Source organism: Gymnoscopelus braueri (assembly GCF_963280865.1).
Source record: "Gymnoscopelus braueri genome assembly, chromosome: 4".
In the NCBI taxonomy this organism is placed as follows: Eukaryota; Metazoa; Chordata; class Actinopteri; order Myctophiformes; family Myctophidae; genus Gymnoscopelus; species Gymnoscopelus braueri.
Window position 1 is genome coordinate 58643967 of NC_137605.1, and position 17313 is coordinate 58661279.

Sequence of the window (17313 nt, forward strand, 5' to 3'; positions counted from 1 at the left end):
CTCCTCTGTGCCCGTTTGGGACATATGGTTCCGGTGTTGGGCTGCTTACATTTCCCCTTCTTGACGATTGAGCTCCATGCTGGTGACTGTGGGGGGCTCAGGGTCTCTTCCCATGGTTGGCAGTCGGGCGCTGCTGGGTCCGATTCCCCCCTCTGCCGGGTCGTTGACTTCTTGCCAGACACATGGGCACGGTTAGAAGATCCACGGAGCTCTGTCACCGCTGCTGAAGTTCCCCCAGCCCCGCGGGTCCGGCCAGAGGGTCCACGGGGATCTGTCACTGCCGCTGCTGTACCACTGGCCCCGCGGGCCCGGCCAGGGGGTCCACGGGGTTCAGTCACTGCCGCTGATGCTCCACTAGCCATGTGGGCTCGATCAGCGGATCCGTGGGGGTCCGCTACTGCCGTTGGTGCTTCGCCAGCTCTGTGGGTCCGGTCAGAGGGTCCACAGAGTTTTTCCATCGATGACAGCCTACGATCCATGGTCGCTGCATCCGCCCCCAGGTTCTCATTTACACCAGACTGAGCCTCCAGGGTCTCCTTTACACGGGTTACTTCCCAGCTCAGCTGTGTCACTCTACTGAGGAGTGCTGAGGCATCAATGCTGCCAAATCCAACAGGTGGAAGCAGGTCCAGATGGTGTGAAACAAACCTGGGGATGTCCTCCCCACACTCATTTAACAATTTCATGCAATCGCTTATGTTATTGGAGTCTTTCTGGGGTCCTGTGCGCTTGATGTTGCGCATCGTGGTCTTGGTCTTGCACATTTCAAACAGAATCCGTTTGGACTCTTCAATCCACTCGGATGAGAAGTTGTTCGAGGTTAGCAAGACGATTTCATCATGAGTCAGTGTTCTCATTTTGTTGACCATGAAGTTCAGTAGTTCATCCTCTACGATTACGCTCCCATCTTGGGCTTTATAAACCTCGGGTGTAGTGCGAGGGCACACCGACCCTCCACCACCAGCCCTTGGCATAGTAGCTGTAGCCAGCGGTGTCACTCTGGTGCACTTGGATCATACACTGTATCTGCTGATAAATCCGGTATAAGATTGTCCAACTCTTCCAGACTGCTCTGACTGCTCCAGATCAGGTTGTTGACATAATACACCAAAAAAACACACAATGTGTGGCAGACTTAACCGTGATATTTAGTGATTTTAAGAGCTAAAACTCAGGCACAAACAAATGCGGCCGCCATCTTGGCAGGAGGCGTCCGCACTTAGATGTGTGCCGAATATAGCCGATCTACAAGCTCACAACGTGTCTGTGATGCGTTGTGAGCTTGTAGATCAGCTATGTTCGGAGCATGACATCCGCGCTTAACAAAGCATAAAATGACTTGTCTCTTCTCCACTATAGTCCCTCCCTAACATTTTAGTGTAGTATTATTTATTGTCAATATATTTAGTCATAGTTTTAGACGTCATAGCTTAGTTTTGATTTAGTTTTTGTTTAGTTTTCTCTCTCTACGTTTTCATCAGTGAAAATAGGTGGTCGACGAACATTTTTCGTCATTTCTCAAATTCGACTATGCTATGTCTGTCTCTCCTATACACTGTCTCCCTCTCAGCTGTCCTGTCTGTCTCTCCTACACTGTCTCCCTCTCAGCTTTCCTGCTGTCTGTCTCTCCTAAACTGTCTACCTCTCAGCATTCCTGCTGTCTGTCTCTCCTAAACTGTCTAACTCTCAGCTTTCCTACTGTCTGTCTCTCCTATATACACTGTCTCCCTTTCAGCTTTCCCGTTGACATTTTTTTTTTAATCTCTCATGTTTGTTTGTTTCAGTGGACCTGTCTGGGCCAGTAAAGAGTTTCTATAGTCGCGTTCCCTTCCAGAAGATGGTGTCTTACTCCGTACGCAGTCGTATCTCTCTGGGAAACACTCCACTGTCTCAGGGGTAAAAAACTTACTAGCCGTATTTTACATTTTGAAAAACATTTTTAAATAGTTTAAAATTTGTAAAAAATGGCAAAACAGTTAAGGGATAGGGGGTACGGCGGCGTGCGCAAGATAGTGCCCAAAACCTTCTATCTATTATGTCAAATATGACACTGTATACAGTAAAATGATCAGGTTCATTTGGTTACATTTGTACACTTTGTCAGAGTTAGAAATGTAATATAATATTATGGTCTGAGTAATGTGAATTATAATGTATCATTTTATCTGAATGCTAATTCTTCTAAGAAGAAAATAGAAATGTATGAACAATATTGATGGACATAATAGATGGGAAAGAAAGTATCAGTAATATGTATGTGATAAGCAGTTATGTTTTTTGTTGAATAATTATGTGTGTTGCAACTTTTATACTTTAGAGCTGATGTATTTTCTGTCATTACATTTTAGTTTTCATAGTGTTTGTTATTTGTGCTTGAATAGTGCTTGACTTATGGAAGACTAGTACAAATGTGATGTTAAATAAAGTAAAGGTTTTATTGTGTGTGTGCGTGTGTGTGTGTGTGTCTGTCTGTCTGTCTGTCTGTCTGTCTGTCTGTCTGTGCGTGCGTGCGTGCGTGCGTGCGTGCGTGCGTGCGTGCGTGCGTGCGTGCGTGCGTGTGCGTATAGATTCTTGGAGTGTGAGCGTCGATGCGATGAAGATCCATGTTGTCGGGGTATGGGTTTTGTCAGAGATACCAAGTCTTCAGGTAAAATATTTTTCTTAGGAATTATTTGTATTACATTTTTTAAATACAGGAAACAAAACAAACCAAAAAACAGGATCAGAAACTAAATAAAAGGAGGGGAAAAATGGCATAATTCAAAAATAATGATGAATATATCAATGCAAGACACAACACAACAAAACTGAATTTGCTTGAAAAGGCAAGTATTAGGTTTATTTTCTAGCGTTTCTTCTTGGAGGCCATCTCAGCTAACATGGACAAGGGAAAAGCTTGTATATAAATGACTCCTCTTGGGAGCGTTTCAGTAGTGCAATCCACAGATAGAAAGCTCATACATTTTTCCCATAGGGATTTCAGAAAATAGTTTCAATAATTTTAAGCCTGGAACCAAGCCATCCAGGCTCCTAGTGAATCATGACCATAAATGGTAAATGGTGCATTTATGTAGCACTTTCATCCAAAGCGCTTTACATAGATTGTGCATTACATTCACCCATTCACATACCGATGGCGGAGGAAACCATGCAAGGCACCAACCTTTAGGGGTTCAGCATCTTGCTCAAGGACACTTCGACACTAACTTTGGGGGAGCCCGGGATCGAACTGGGATTCTGGGAACCTCACGGTTGCCATCCAGCTGCTCAACCGGCCACTCTATACCCCTGAGCCACTGCTGCCCCGAATCAAATAAAACATTTGATTCTATGTCAAAAATATTTGAAAACTGCAAAGAAAAGGGTATTTATTAAATATAGTATATCATATAATTAGATAGTATTATTATTTTTTGACACAGAATCAAATGTTTGGTCATGGTTCACCAGAAGCCTGGATGGCTTGATTCCAGGCTTAAAATAATTGATATAAATAGTTTCGGAAATCTCTATGGGAAAAACAATATGGGTTTTTGATCTGTGGCACCACAACATGGCCACTGCAATGCCCTATAAACAGCGTGACCTGTTTATGTTCATACAGTATGATATGAACTATTCTAATATGATGTTTGCAGCAGCAGGTGGAGAGGTGGTGTGTCTGTCTTTGATCAGTCTGGGCGTTCAGACGTGCTCTGAGGAGGACACGACCACCTGGAGGACTCAGGACTGTAGACCCTCTGCTGTCAGAACCCAGCCACTACCCTTTGGCTGGTACCTCAAACCTGGTACTCAACACACATGCACGCGCACGCACGCACACACGCACGCACGCACGCACGCACGCACGCACGCACGCACGCACACACATATGCACGCACACATGTACACACACATTTTTTTCTAGCATGTCACTCGGGAAAGAAAACTAAAAACAAATGAAAGCAGGTGCATAACAATCACATGCACACCTTTTATGCTGTGTGAATTCAGTGTCAATACACATTACTTTACATTATTAAAGTTATTAAATGGCTGTGACTGTTTTGTTTTTGTCTCCAGTGAACCAGTGGACTAAATCTCCTGCTCTCTGCCCTCCTTTCACACTGCCTGCACCCAAAAACAATGGTGTGAAACGACTACTACTACGACAATGACTACTACTTTTACTAATACTACTACTACTACTACTGTCACTCCCACTGCAATTATTGACTACAATGTCTATTAGTAGCCTAATAATGATGGCTAAACCCTCCTAGGCCTAGCTTTTTCTTGGCCTTTGTTTTCTCCATTCTTTAGATTGTCCCTTTATAAAACATAATTCAAAATGTTTCCCCATAGTAAAGTACATGACATCATCATTATGCGACAACGTTTCAAAGCGGTGACACACAAAAGACACAGGGAGGGTTAACATGGTGGCAGAGGCGCGTGATCCCAAAACGTATGGTTATAGCACAAGTGGTATAGGCTTTAGTATGTCGCGGCAAGGCGCACAGAATCAGCCATGAGAAGCACTAGTCCATGAGCCAGAGCCCCAAAATTGAGCAATGATTATCGAAAGAGTGGGCAAAACCAAACCTATATTAAATTGTTCATAGGGTCAATACGAGTAAATAAATATATGATAACCTTTCCACAGGAGTAGCTTTTTCATGGTTATCACACATTTTGTAATTTTCCCCATACGTACATGACAGGTGAAAAAATTACAAAATTTAAAAAAGAGTTATCATAATAAAACTTCCTGAGTTGATTACTTACATGAAGACAATGATTTATTGTATTGCAAGTTTTCTGAAATTGTATATTTAAATATGCAAATTAGGCATTTAGTCCATGAGCCAGAGCCCCAAAATTGAGCCAGATATTGAATATTCCCTCGTTAAAAACCTTTGACTCCAACATCTTAACAAAATGAAATAAGAGTGTTGACTCTGGCTTTGTCCAATGTTCCAATGTTGATTCTGGAAAGTTATGCAAATTCGGGCATATTTTCCTAATGCCGAATTTGCATATTTATATATACAATTTCAGAAAACTTGTAATACGATAAATCATTGTCTTCATGTAAGTAATCAACTCAGGAAGTTTCATTATGATAACTCTTTTTTAAATCTTGTCATTTTTTCACCTGTCATGTACGTATGGGGAAAATTACAAAATGTGTGATAACCATGAAAAAGCTACTCCTGTGGAGAGGTTATCATATATTTATTTACTCGTATTGACCCTATGAACAATTTAATATAGGTTTGGTTTTGCCCACTCTTTCGATAATGAAATCTTGTCTGGCTCATGGACTACACCCTTCTCAATCAAAGCAAACTGAACCAATCAAAATGGGGAAACAGAGCCACCTGCTGGCTCTTTATGGCAATACAGTCCATCTGTGCCTTTCTCCGTCGTGTGCGTTCTGTGACCAGCAAGTCAAATGTCAAGGTCATTACTACGATAATGTCCATCCGTTAGAATTTTACTTTTCATACCGCACCAATAACAATATGAATCAAATTATGGGAAGAATGACAAGAATGATTAAATAACAACTGCTGCTATGATGAATAAGGATAATCACCCTAATAATAATAATAATAATCTGTGTTGTCAGTGTCTGTGGACCAGTGGAGCGTTGTAGAGAACTCCTGGGTGCTGATAGACCCCGCCCTCTCCTCCTATGATGTCATCCACGTGAGCCGGGACATCGCCACCGACAGCGACAAGACCAGAGACTGGTGTCTCCACGGTAACCACTGACCTCTGACCTTCGACCAGCACTAAGTTACCTGTCAATAAGCCTGATGTATACTTTGTCATACAACGGTGTTGTTGGTCACCAAAAATAGCCAAATGTGGTTCTGTTAACACATTGGGTGCCAGAATTTTATAATAACAGATTACGTTCGGTGCCAGAAATCTCACCGTTAAGCTGCGTGGCGCTGTTTAAGCTGTAGACTCCCAAGACGAGAAATCCATGTGAAAAAAAGCATGCGTTCATTTTGCACGTTGGTCCTGGCTAACGCCTGGAACGATAACATCTCTCACACGAGTAACAATGGTGGAGCGATCGTGCATACAAAATGAGTCGTTTTCCCCAGCGTAAAAAGTTTCTGAGTTATAGGGGTTTTAGAGGAGGAGATAGAACGGAAGCGGATGGCCATATATTTTATAGACACGGTGATCCATCTGTCCTTTCCTTCTCAGAATCACCGTGGGTGATTCCAGAGCTGCTCCAGCCCCTCCCGGTGGAAAAAAAACGAAAAAAACAAAAAGACTGAAAACACGGTTCAGACCGTGTTCGGCACCAAAGCGCTACTCTGTGAAAACACGGTTCAGACCGTGTTTGGCACCCGATGTGTTAAAAATGAGCTAAATTTAGCTATATGGGACAAAAATACAGAAGGGATATTTCACTTTAAAACACCTCTGATGTCATTTTAACATCTACTCAGTCTTCTGTGAGCACCCCAGACACGTTTTAACCTGCTTGATTCAGTATTTAGATATTTGATATTAATTTTATCAGACACGCCCCCCTCCTATACACAAGCCCATTCAACTTCAAACTCTGTCTTAACCACGTTGGACTCATTGAAAACACACTACCCTCGTTCTGGTGACTGATAGTGCATGAGGGGACTGTCATTTTGTTTGTTTATTTTTGTATAAATTGTATTTAACTGTTTTCATTTTCTAACATTAGACATAAAAAAAATCTAAGAAATTATGGTCCCCTCATGCATTAGAAGGACAATACCAGTTACCATAAACAGGATTGTGTGTTTTCAATGAGTCTAACATAGTTAACATGGGGTTTGAAGTTGAATGGGCTTATATAGGAGGGGGGGCGTGTCTGATCAAGTCAATTATGTAACATTTTAAATTGAATCAAGCAACTTAAAAACAGTCTGGGGTGAAGCACAAAAGCCTGGGTAGACTGATAAATTGGTAAAATGACCCCAGAAGTGTTTTGAAGTGAAATTCCCCTTTGCCCCATTTCATATGTCATCGTATGTGGCATAGATAGCCTGTCTACAAGCTCACTGTCTTGTAGCCTGTCTTGTGAGCTTGTTGACGTGCTATTCTTTGAATGTTTACGCTATTCTTTAAATATATTAACAAACCAAAAATAGAAACATCAGGTTTAACCATAGAGTTATAATATATCTAGAGTGGTAACCGGAAATGCCCGCCCATTCATTTCTATGGAGTTGCTCACCCAGCGCATACTCTGGGTGCGCTGGGTGGTTTTGATGACGTTGTTCGAGCTTGTGAGTCGAGCCCATTGGTCGAAACCGTTTTCGGTCGTTCATGCATAGGGCCCCAGCTGCATTTCCAGAGTCAGCCACCAGGAGACTTGAGCTTCACTTCATACTCATACTTTAGTTTGTTTGTTTAGACGGGACACCACATATTAATGAACAATACATATCAATGTAATGTAAATACACCGGATTTAGCAAAGATGCCAATTTACATCCGCAGTCCCCCCCCAAAAAAAAAAAAACTAGCAACAATAGATTACATTTACACAGGGAAAACAAAGCATAAATACAAAAAACAGAGGTACGAAATAGGTCGGAGGGCAATATATATTTGTATACTAAAGTAGGTTGTGAATATTAAGTGCAGTATTACTTTCAAGTAGTACAGGATACGTTGTCAAATAAAGTTCAGGATCGATTAAGAATGGTCACAAGTTTGGTTATCAAGTAACAATTTTTGGGGGGGATTGTGCTACTTAAGTGGTTAATGAGTCCTGCAAGGTGTTGACCATCAGTCAGACATACTAATTAATATACTGTATTAATGTTGAATTCATATTTAATGTTATTTTAATATGAATGTTTTAATGTTATATTAATGTTAATGTATTTCAGCATGTGAGTCGGTGCAGTCCTGCAAGGTGTTGACCATCAGTCAGACACACTCAGCAACTCGCTGCGTCCTCTACCCAGACACCACAAGCTGTGTGTTTAACCCCGCCCCTAAAACCTCTAGCCCCACCTCCACCTCATGTAGAATGGCCATCAGAGAGCCCGCCTTGCAGGTCTACCTGAAGAAAGGTGAGCCAATCGCACTTAGCGGTAGAACAGTACGCACAACTCACAGGTTTGGTTTGAGGATCGGGGGTGGAATAGAAATCCAAAACACAACATTGGTTGCATTAAAGGAGTAAGTCATCCATTTTTGACCTATCTTCGTATAATTGGTCCTCACAAATGCTCATTATGAGATGCCACCATCTCTGTCTACTCACTCTGTGTCTCATTGGTGGGCTCTGGACAAACTTGCCTACCAGTGACATCATCGATGGAGATGCCAAGCTAAAAGAAACTACAGCCTTTCTCTTCCTGGAAAGTTAGCATGCTGAAATAGAAGTCATTGTTGTTGCATTAATTAATTTCCTCTTGTTTGAAATGACCAAACCTCTTCGCCAAAAATAGCTCACAACGTGTTGCAGCGCAACGCGTTGTGAGCTTGTAGATCTACTATTTTTGGGGGCGAATGTTCCCCCGAGACAATTATTTTATCTATTCTATTCTATTGTTTCCAGAGCGGTTGCCGTTAGTTACGTCCGTGGCAATCCCAGGCCACGGAACGCTGCGGGGCGTTGCCGTGGAAACCACCCTGGGAGCAGACAGGAAGTCAGTGGTCCAGTACCTGGGGGTTCCGTACGCCCGTCCACCTATAGGATCGCTGCGTTTCAGACCGCCCCAGCCTGCTGATTGGACAGGGACCTGGGATGTCAGCAAACCCCGGTACTGTCTGTCTGTCTGTCTGTCTGTCTGTCTGTCTGTCTGTCTGTACTTCTTTCGTGTATCATCAGATGTCCATTTCAACATCAAGTAGCCAGGCCCTTGTCTCTGGTCCTATGTGGAGGCTTCTGAGCGTGGTCCGCATAGGGCAATGGTTCCCAAACTGGGGGGTCGGGACCCCCAGGAGGGGTGTAAACAAACCAACATACAGTACAAGTGTATACACTATACAGGGATCTGCACATTTCTAAAGTGACAATTTAACCAATGTTAACTATACTACATATAAACAATGGTCAAACATTAGCCAAATTGTCAAATATTACTTATGAAAGAGACAAAAAAAGAACAGGGAAAACTGTTGCGCCCTTCTTTTGTCACCTTTGTCACCTCCATCTCTTGTGCCACCTTAATTTAGGGATGGCGGGATTTGAGTCTGCTGAGGCGCCAGAGTCGTTGTGGTGTCATAGAGGATATTCATTCATTCATGAATTCATTCAGACCTTTATTTATTCTCGAAAGGACATATCTCGACAACACTGCAAATGAGCCTCAAATTGAGGTTGCCCTCATTTGCAGTGTTGTCGAGATACATCACAATCCAAATACAATTTTGTTTTCACATCAATATTCATATCAATAATATCAATGTGTGATACAACACAAGTTAAAAACTGTTGCAGACACTTGTGGGTAGGTCTGCAATCAAAGATTTAAATTGACCGTATACTGTATGTTATGGGAGAACAGATCTTTAGTTTAAGCTGTAGGTCATTCCAAGTGGTCAAGGCTGTTTTTCCCAGTTCAGTCTTTACTTGGGGGACCTTTAGAGTGAGCCAGTCATTAGAGCGTGTCCTATATGTTCCATGATTCCATTCCAGCAGAAATTTAATATACAACATACAACAAACATACCAGTCATGTTTCTGGGTTTTCCTTGTCTGTACAAGTACTGTCTGTCTGTCTGTCTGTCTGTCTGTCGGTCTGTAACAGTACATATGTGTGTCCTACAGTCCTAGCTGCATTCAACCAGGTGATGTTCAGTCTGCAGCCTCCAGTGAAGACTGTCTTTACCTCAACATCTTTGTACCAGTTGGCCTGGTGAGTCTGTGCACTGCAACACCTACTATCATTACTACTACTGCTTTAGCTACTGTACTGCTACTGTTAGTTCTGTCAGATAACTCACGAATAGATTGAACCAATATTATAGACCGAATGTATTTAAGCAATATAATAGAATGAGAATACAAGTGTGGATCTAATATTTTATCTTGGCGTTCAGGCTCTGCTATATTTTTTCTCCCTGCTCAGCACAATCATACAGCCATCATTTAACCATTAAGAGCAGGGAGATAGATATACCATAACATAACAACCCCCAACACGCGGAACCAAGAACGCCCTACGGTGAACGCTCACCGATTCATCCAAGCAGATATCCCACTAGACTCCTTAAGGAGACAGTGACGAATATGCAGCTAGAAATTCTGGATCATGCTAGGATATCCTAACATTATGTGAACTTGAATGTGAGGCCATGGCTACGCTTGCCGTAAGGCCTTATTCTATGTGAACTTGAATGTGAAGCCATGGCTACGCTTGCCGTAAGGCCTTATTCTATATGATAGGAAAACTATGTGTGTGGTGAAGACTCAAACCAACTGACCCAACCGATATCCCATCTTTTCCGCCAAAACAGCAACGAGACAAGCGTCTGGGATCGGCTAAGACATACTAACTTTATGTGAACTAAAAGCACTTAACCATTCCTCTAATGCCACATAGAGGAATATACTACTTAAACTTAACATGACTAAGTGTTAATGCAAGCTCAGAGTTGATGCCCCCAACCGCATCACCGTGATGCCCCTAACCGCATCAACTCTTATGCAACCCAACCGCATCACTGAGATGCTATACCCAGAATATCCTAACATTATGTGAACTTGAATGTGAAGCCATGGCTACGCTTGCCGTAAGGCCTTATTCTATGTGAACTTGAATGTGAAGCCATGGCTACACTTGCCGTAAGGCCTTATTCTATATGAACTTGAATGTGAAGCCATGGCTACGCTTGCCGTAAGGCCTTATTCTATATGATAGAAAAAACTATGTGTGTGGTGAACACTCAAACCAACTGACCCAACCGATATCCCATCTTTTCCCCCAAAACAGCAACGAGACAAGCGTCTGGGATCGGCTAGGACATACTAACTTTATGTGAACTAAAAGGCCTTAGCTGCCATGGCATGGCAGCACTTAACCATTCCTCTAATGCCACATAGAGGAATATACTACTTATACTTAACATGACTAAGTGTTAATGCAACCGTGATGCAAGCTCAGAGTTGATGCCCCCAACCGCATCAACTCTTATGCTACCCAACCGCATCAGCCGTATGATGCCGCCCAACCGCATCAGCCATATGATGCTACCCAACCGCATCAGCCATGATGCAAACCAACCGCATCAACCATGATGCCACGATGCTTTTTATTTTAATCTATTTTTGTATTATTTATTTTGTATTTATTTTTTCAAATCCATGTGTTATCCACCTGTTGATTCCTGAACTTCAGGAGTCCTAAAGCGATGTCCACCGTTGTGCGGTGCCGCACCGCAAGTAGGATCGAAGAGGATTATTATTATTATTATTATTATTTTATTTAAAAAATTTTTCTGAAATCAGTACCCATGCACCATGACCCAATCATGAGCAACCCAACCACATCAGCCATGATGCCACTTAACCGCATCAGCCATGATGCCCCTTAACCGCATCAACCATGATGCCCATTAACCGCATCAACCATGATGCCTTCAGTTTGAGCAACCAGCTGAACTCTCTAGTGCCAACTAAAGAAACATTTTAAACTTAACATGACTTTGAGGTCACGCTACACCTTAACTTCACCCAGCGACCACCAGATATGCATGGTAATAACAGAACTACCATTTACATTTAGCAATTATAACACTTGTATTCATTACATCCTGAGCCAACAAAAAACTCCCCATTTTAGCGCACATGACGAACATGGCACTAAGACCATTTTAATCAGAACGGTTGATCTGTGCACCAACTGAAAATATGCAGAAAGTTGAGATTTGTTCTGTTGAATTAAAGCTTAAACTGAAGATGGGACATGACCTGTTGAACAAATGAGCCACAGATAAAACGTAATGCTGCTTTGTGTGAGAACAGACTAAGATCTGTGTTTTAACAGCTAAGATCTAACTGCCCCATCTAACCATAGATTGACTTCTAATTAACTAAGAATACTGAAGCAGCTTCCAATGAGAGACTTAAGATATATTCATAAAATGTCCCTCCATAGAAATGAAACATCAGAAATGATGGATGCATGACTAACTCTTGATATACGCTTAGATTAGACTCCACATAGATGAAAGCAATGGTTATCGACTTATAGTAGTTAGTAGTACCAACATTATTTAATCTGAATCCAGTACTCCCTTTACATTACATGCTTGTAAAATTGCAACCTTGCTTACAAGACTGCAAGGAGAACCACGCCAACATAATACCAAGAATGATAAGCCACCCTTTAAAGAACATAACATTAAATATTTGCCTCCTGAGCAGATTTTAATTAACGACCATAACATTCATTATCCAATAACTTCATAACAATAATAACGGTACTAAGTTTGGATTCCAAGAACCTTTGAAATGCCCATCAACCATGACTCTACTGAAGAGCCCCACCATTTATCTGGTAGCAATAACTTTACTCCTGTAGCTTGTCACACAACATGACATCAATTGTCAACCGCTTTATAAGAATGCATTACATCCGGGGATCTGAAACATATGTTGATCCCAAGATAAGACATGAGTGCCCTCATGAATTGCTCCCCTCCTTTATGCCCTGAGAGCATGAATGCCCTCTGCTGGACTGGCTGCATTTTGCAATTAGCAGTGTTAAACCATCTTTAATATAACAAAGACCATTTAGATGGACTGCTATTGCTAAAGATAAAGGAAAGCAGTTGTTTTCCTTCAAAGTGTTTCAAATTTACTTAAGAAAATCCCTGTAACCTACCAGTCTCTTATCCAAGGTGTAAGCAGCAAAATGTATATCACCTTGACAGCAAGAATAGCTTAATTAGCTTTGCAGCACAGGGGCACCTTTAGAATGCAACCAAAAGCTTACATCTAACCAAGCACTGCAGCCAGCACAGTATAATAGCCCATTACTTACTTGCAGCACCTTTAAACTATTGTTAGTACTACCTTTACTGCTACTAATTCTGCCTCTATATTGAGGTTAATGCACTGGTAGCAGTTACTACTAATACCACCACCATCGCTGTTCAGAGGAGCAGCTGTCTAGCTCCTATAGCACTAATAGTATTAAATATATATATTTTTTGATTTTTATAAGACATTAGAGACAGGTACATCATCAATAGACACAAGACTTAACAAGAAAACAAACAAATACCAGACTATAATGCATAGGCCTACTACACATGCTTCAGTGTTAATCGAGTAATTAACCTATCATGATGATCAGTGGTACCACAGTTCAAAAGTTGGCCACATCAACAGTTAGGCCTATACAAAGCTGAGCAGTCACACAGCAGATCAAGATGACCCGTGATAGGACCCCAGAAGTACTCAAACATTGCCAAACTGTCCTGTTTGTTGCAACACAGCCTCTCCAGATGCATCAATGATACATTGATACAAACTCATTAAGCCATCTAGTGAAACAAGGAACGATGGAAGTCTTCCACTCTGTTCAAATTATTCTCTTTTAACTGTATACCAAGCATAAGAGTCTAGCACTAATAGTATGACATTACAACATATTCTGCAGGATAAAAACATAGAATCTGTGTGTGTGTGTGTGTGTGTGTGTGTGTGTGTGTGTGTGTGTGTGTGTGTGTGTGTGTGTGTGTGTGTGTGTGTGTGTGACAGTCTGGTCCTGTCCCCGTGTTGGTATTCTTCTTCAACCCCTCAGCCAATCAGAATCCAGGACTGCTCGATGGCTCCACCCTCTCAGCTGTGGGCGACATCGTCGTGGTAACGGCCAACCACAGGACAGCTGCACTGGGCTTCCTCAGTACCGGTACACACACGCACGCACGCACGTACGCAGTACTACGCAGGCATGCACACATGCGCACACACACACACACACACACACACACACACGCACACACACACACACACACACACACACACACAAAACTCAACCCACAACTACCAATAGACTTTACAGGAAAAAAACAAGGCCAAAGTCACTTAAATAAGCAGACTTGGCAACACTTGGATCCCGCCTAACGGTGAGCTGTCATGTTCAGGGTCAGAGGAGCTGGCTGGGAACTACGGGTTGGCTGACCAGGAAGCAGTTCTGCGCTGGGTCAAAGGTCACATCTCTCTGTTTGGAGGGGACAGCGCCAGAGTGACCGTGGGGGCGGAGCGAGGAGGTGCTGACATCAGCAGTCACCTCCTGCTCTCCTCCTCCTCCTCTCCTCCTCTCTTCACCCGCATGATACTAATGGTGAGGACGTCCCCTCCTCTCCTTCTCCTCTCCTCTCCATTAGGGAGACACTCTAAGGCTACGTTCTTTTTCCAACTCAAGAAGACGGTGCTTTACTCGTTTTAAGCTTAACCCATTAAGACCGGGAACGCATCTGTGTGTCATTTTTTATATTTCTTTGGCTATTAAAAAATAGCAGATCTACAAGCTCATAGCGCGGCACTCGGCACTGAGTGCCGTGCTATGAGCTTGTAGATCTGCTATTTTAGAAAAATGGTGAAAATGTGTGCAAATCTTTGAATATATATATATATATTTTAAGTGAACATTTTTAACTCAAATCTTTGCTTCTGAATCCTAACAGTTTTTTAGTTTTTTTTAAACTTATGTTGCTATAATATCAGTGGTTCTCATATGTATTTGTCCGCAAACTCCCTCCATCTCAAAATATGTTCCCCCAGGTACCCCCAGAAGCAGATATTTGAGTTAAAAATGTATATATATATATTCAAAGATTTGCACCCATTTTCACGATTCTTTAAACAAAAAGCAGATCTTCAAGCTCATAGCGCGGCACTCGGTGCCGCGCTATGAGCTTGTATATCTGCTATTTTTTGATAGCCAAAGAAATGAAGAAATTACACAGATGTGTTCCCGGTCTTAATGGGTTAAACAGCACATTAAAATATGTGTTGGAAATCTGAAATAAGCAATCTCTGCGCTCTGAGAAGTGTGTGCAGATTCCAGCCATCCCATAGGGGACGGGATCGCCGGCTGACACTGTGATATTGGTTAACCACCCCCCCCCTTTTCTGAGCTTAACTTAGCACACAAAGTCATGACGTATTTAAAGCTCACCACATTGATGATGATCACAATGATGATGATGATGATGATGATGATAGTGATGAAGGTCCTCCTGGCCACAGGGGGGCAGTGTGTTCTCTCCAGCGGCGGTGCAGTCAGTGTCCAGGTCCAAAGAGCGGGCCGTCCAGCTGGCCACAGAGCTGGGCTGCTTGACCTCCGACGACCTCAGCATGGCCGCCTGCCTCAGGCAGACCCCCTCGCACACACTCAACGCTGCCCAGACCAAGGTATAGGGAGCACATAGACACATGTGCTCACGCACACACGCACGCACGCACGCACGCACGCACGCACGCACGTACGCACGCACACATTTACCCCAAAATACCAAACTCCACGGAGAATACCATCAGGCAGTGAACACTGTCAACCGCTTAAAGTCGAGGGGGCCTTTCCAGGTATATTTTAATGTGTGCGTGTGTGTGTGTGTGTGCGTGTGCGCGTGTGTGTGCAGTTGCTAGCAGTGAGTGGTCCTCTGCAGGTGTGGTCTCCGGTAATGGACGGTGTGTTGGTGTCTTCGGTCCGCCCTCTGAGCGCCCGGACGCCTGACCTCCTGCTGGGCACCTCCGTGCAGGATGGCCTGATCGGTAGAGCCAGGAAGATTAAGGTTGGTTCTGCCTTAAACCATTAATGGGTTACCTGGAAAGCCTATACGTTGTTCTACCTTTCAAACCTCAGGTCTAAATGGGTTAAGACCTGTGGCCGATTCTGCAAATGCCTTCTAAATCATGGTTCTCAAAGTTTTGCATAATTCAAAATTGTTCAATTTTGAAGATTTTTCAAGACACTTTCAGGATTTTCCAAAAGATGTTAGAGATGTTAAAAAATAGCAGATGTACAAGCTCGCAGTGCGGCACTAAGTGACGCGCTGCAAGCTTGTACGTCTGCTATTTTTTAAATAGCCAACAACACTAACATCTAAAATTCACGGTTTTAAGGGCTTAACCCTTGTACACACCAAAGGAAACTAAAAAATAAAACAATAATCAATAATTGGGCGTGTCCAAGGTTATGAGTGCCACCTGTCACTCATGTCTCGGGCCGGTGTGCCTGTTTGGGCCGTGATAAAAAAAAACAGGCCGTTCGAATGGGAGCGCTTTTTGAAATATAAAATATAAAATAGCAGCTGTAGATGAGAAATAAGTCTATATTTAGTTACTACATGACCTATTTATGGATAAAAAAAATATGGAACGTTTATAAATAAGCTGCTAAATGACCTGAACGAGCCGCCTGCAAGCCACCACTGCCTGCTGTCTGGGGATACCCTCTGAGACTGTCTCACAATCTTAATACAAAAGCACACTAACTAGCTAACTGCTTCACAAGAACAATGTTGGTGTAATTAGGAGATTTGACAGGGAATCTATATTCTATATCAGTGGGCAACTTTGATGATGGAGGGGACCACTATTTCCACACTCACTCCAGAGGGCCACATTGCATATACTGTACTGTCTCTCCGTATTTTTTTTTCTGCCATTCTATGTCACACAAAAGTAGCAAAAATAGCCGGTCTACAAGCTCAAAACTCACCGTGACACATTTTGAGCTTGTAGATCTGCTATTTTTGCTATTTTTTAATTGGAATCCTGAAAAATATAATTTCATTTCATTTTTATTATAAGAGGTGGTGACATGGTTTTGCACTTTTTCAGTTTTTCATGTGTCTATGAGGTTGATAGAACTTCATTAAGCCCCCTGGTGGTGTTTGTATGGTGTTTTATGTCTTCTCTGACTATTTTGAGTTTCTTCCTGGAGGCTGAAACCTTGAGGGTCAAACGTGCCATTAGAAAAACCATACAGTATTTGACTGTCTTTGAACAGACAGACCGTTAACACGAGGTGTGTCATTTTGACAGGACTTTGAGGTTCTTCAGGGCAGGCTGGATGGTAAGACGGCGTTCTACGAGGCACTGAGCAACTCTCTGGGAGGAGAGAAGGGCAGCGGGCTGGTGAAGGAGGCTGCCTCCTGGTTCTACGGCCTCCAACACTCCCCCTCGCCCGCCGGATACAACCTCTTCTCCGTGGCTCTCAACAACGCCACCAGGTCAGCACTGAAGAGGTCACACAGTACAGAAATGGTGGTTCTTCGGTGGCAGTGGTGTAAAGTAATGAAGTACATTTACGCAAGTACTGTAATTAAGTACAATTTTGAGGTACTTCC

At 42.7% G+C, this 17313-nt stretch overlaps 1 protein-coding gene across 3 annotated transcripts in view; it reads left to right on the forward strand.

Annotated features, from left to right (window-relative positions):
* The window catches only part of tg (thyroglobulin), a gene marked incomplete at its 5' end in the record, with an annotated part of 65118 nt that overhangs the window by 40631 nt on the left and 7174 nt on the right, over nucleotides 1–17313 (forward strand). For 2 of the 3 annotated variants that reach the window (XM_080427252.1, XM_080427254.1), the window contains 13 exons: nucleotides 1785–1896; nucleotides 2568–2647; nucleotides 3639–3788; nucleotides 4063–4128; nucleotides 5615–5749; nucleotides 7884–8069; nucleotides 8561–8765; nucleotides 9776–9863; nucleotides 13715–13865; nucleotides 14101–14300; nucleotides 15209–15373; nucleotides 15601–15753; nucleotides 17009–17196. In XM_080427252.1, coding sequence (XP_080283378.1) covers nucleotides 1785–1896; nucleotides 2568–2647; nucleotides 3639–3788; nucleotides 4063–4128; nucleotides 5615–5749; nucleotides 7884–8069; nucleotides 8561–8765; nucleotides 9776–9863; nucleotides 13715–13865; nucleotides 14101–14300; nucleotides 15209–15373; nucleotides 15601–15753; nucleotides 17009–17196 — 1879 coding nt within the window. The remainder of the gene's footprint in view (nucleotides 1–1784; nucleotides 1897–2567; nucleotides 2648–3638; nucleotides 3789–4062; nucleotides 4129–5614; nucleotides 5750–7883; nucleotides 8070–8560; nucleotides 8766–9775; nucleotides 9864–13714; nucleotides 13866–14100; nucleotides 14301–15208; nucleotides 15374–15600; nucleotides 15754–17008; nucleotides 17197–17313) is intronic. The other variant, XM_080427253.1, reaches the window with a different exon arrangement.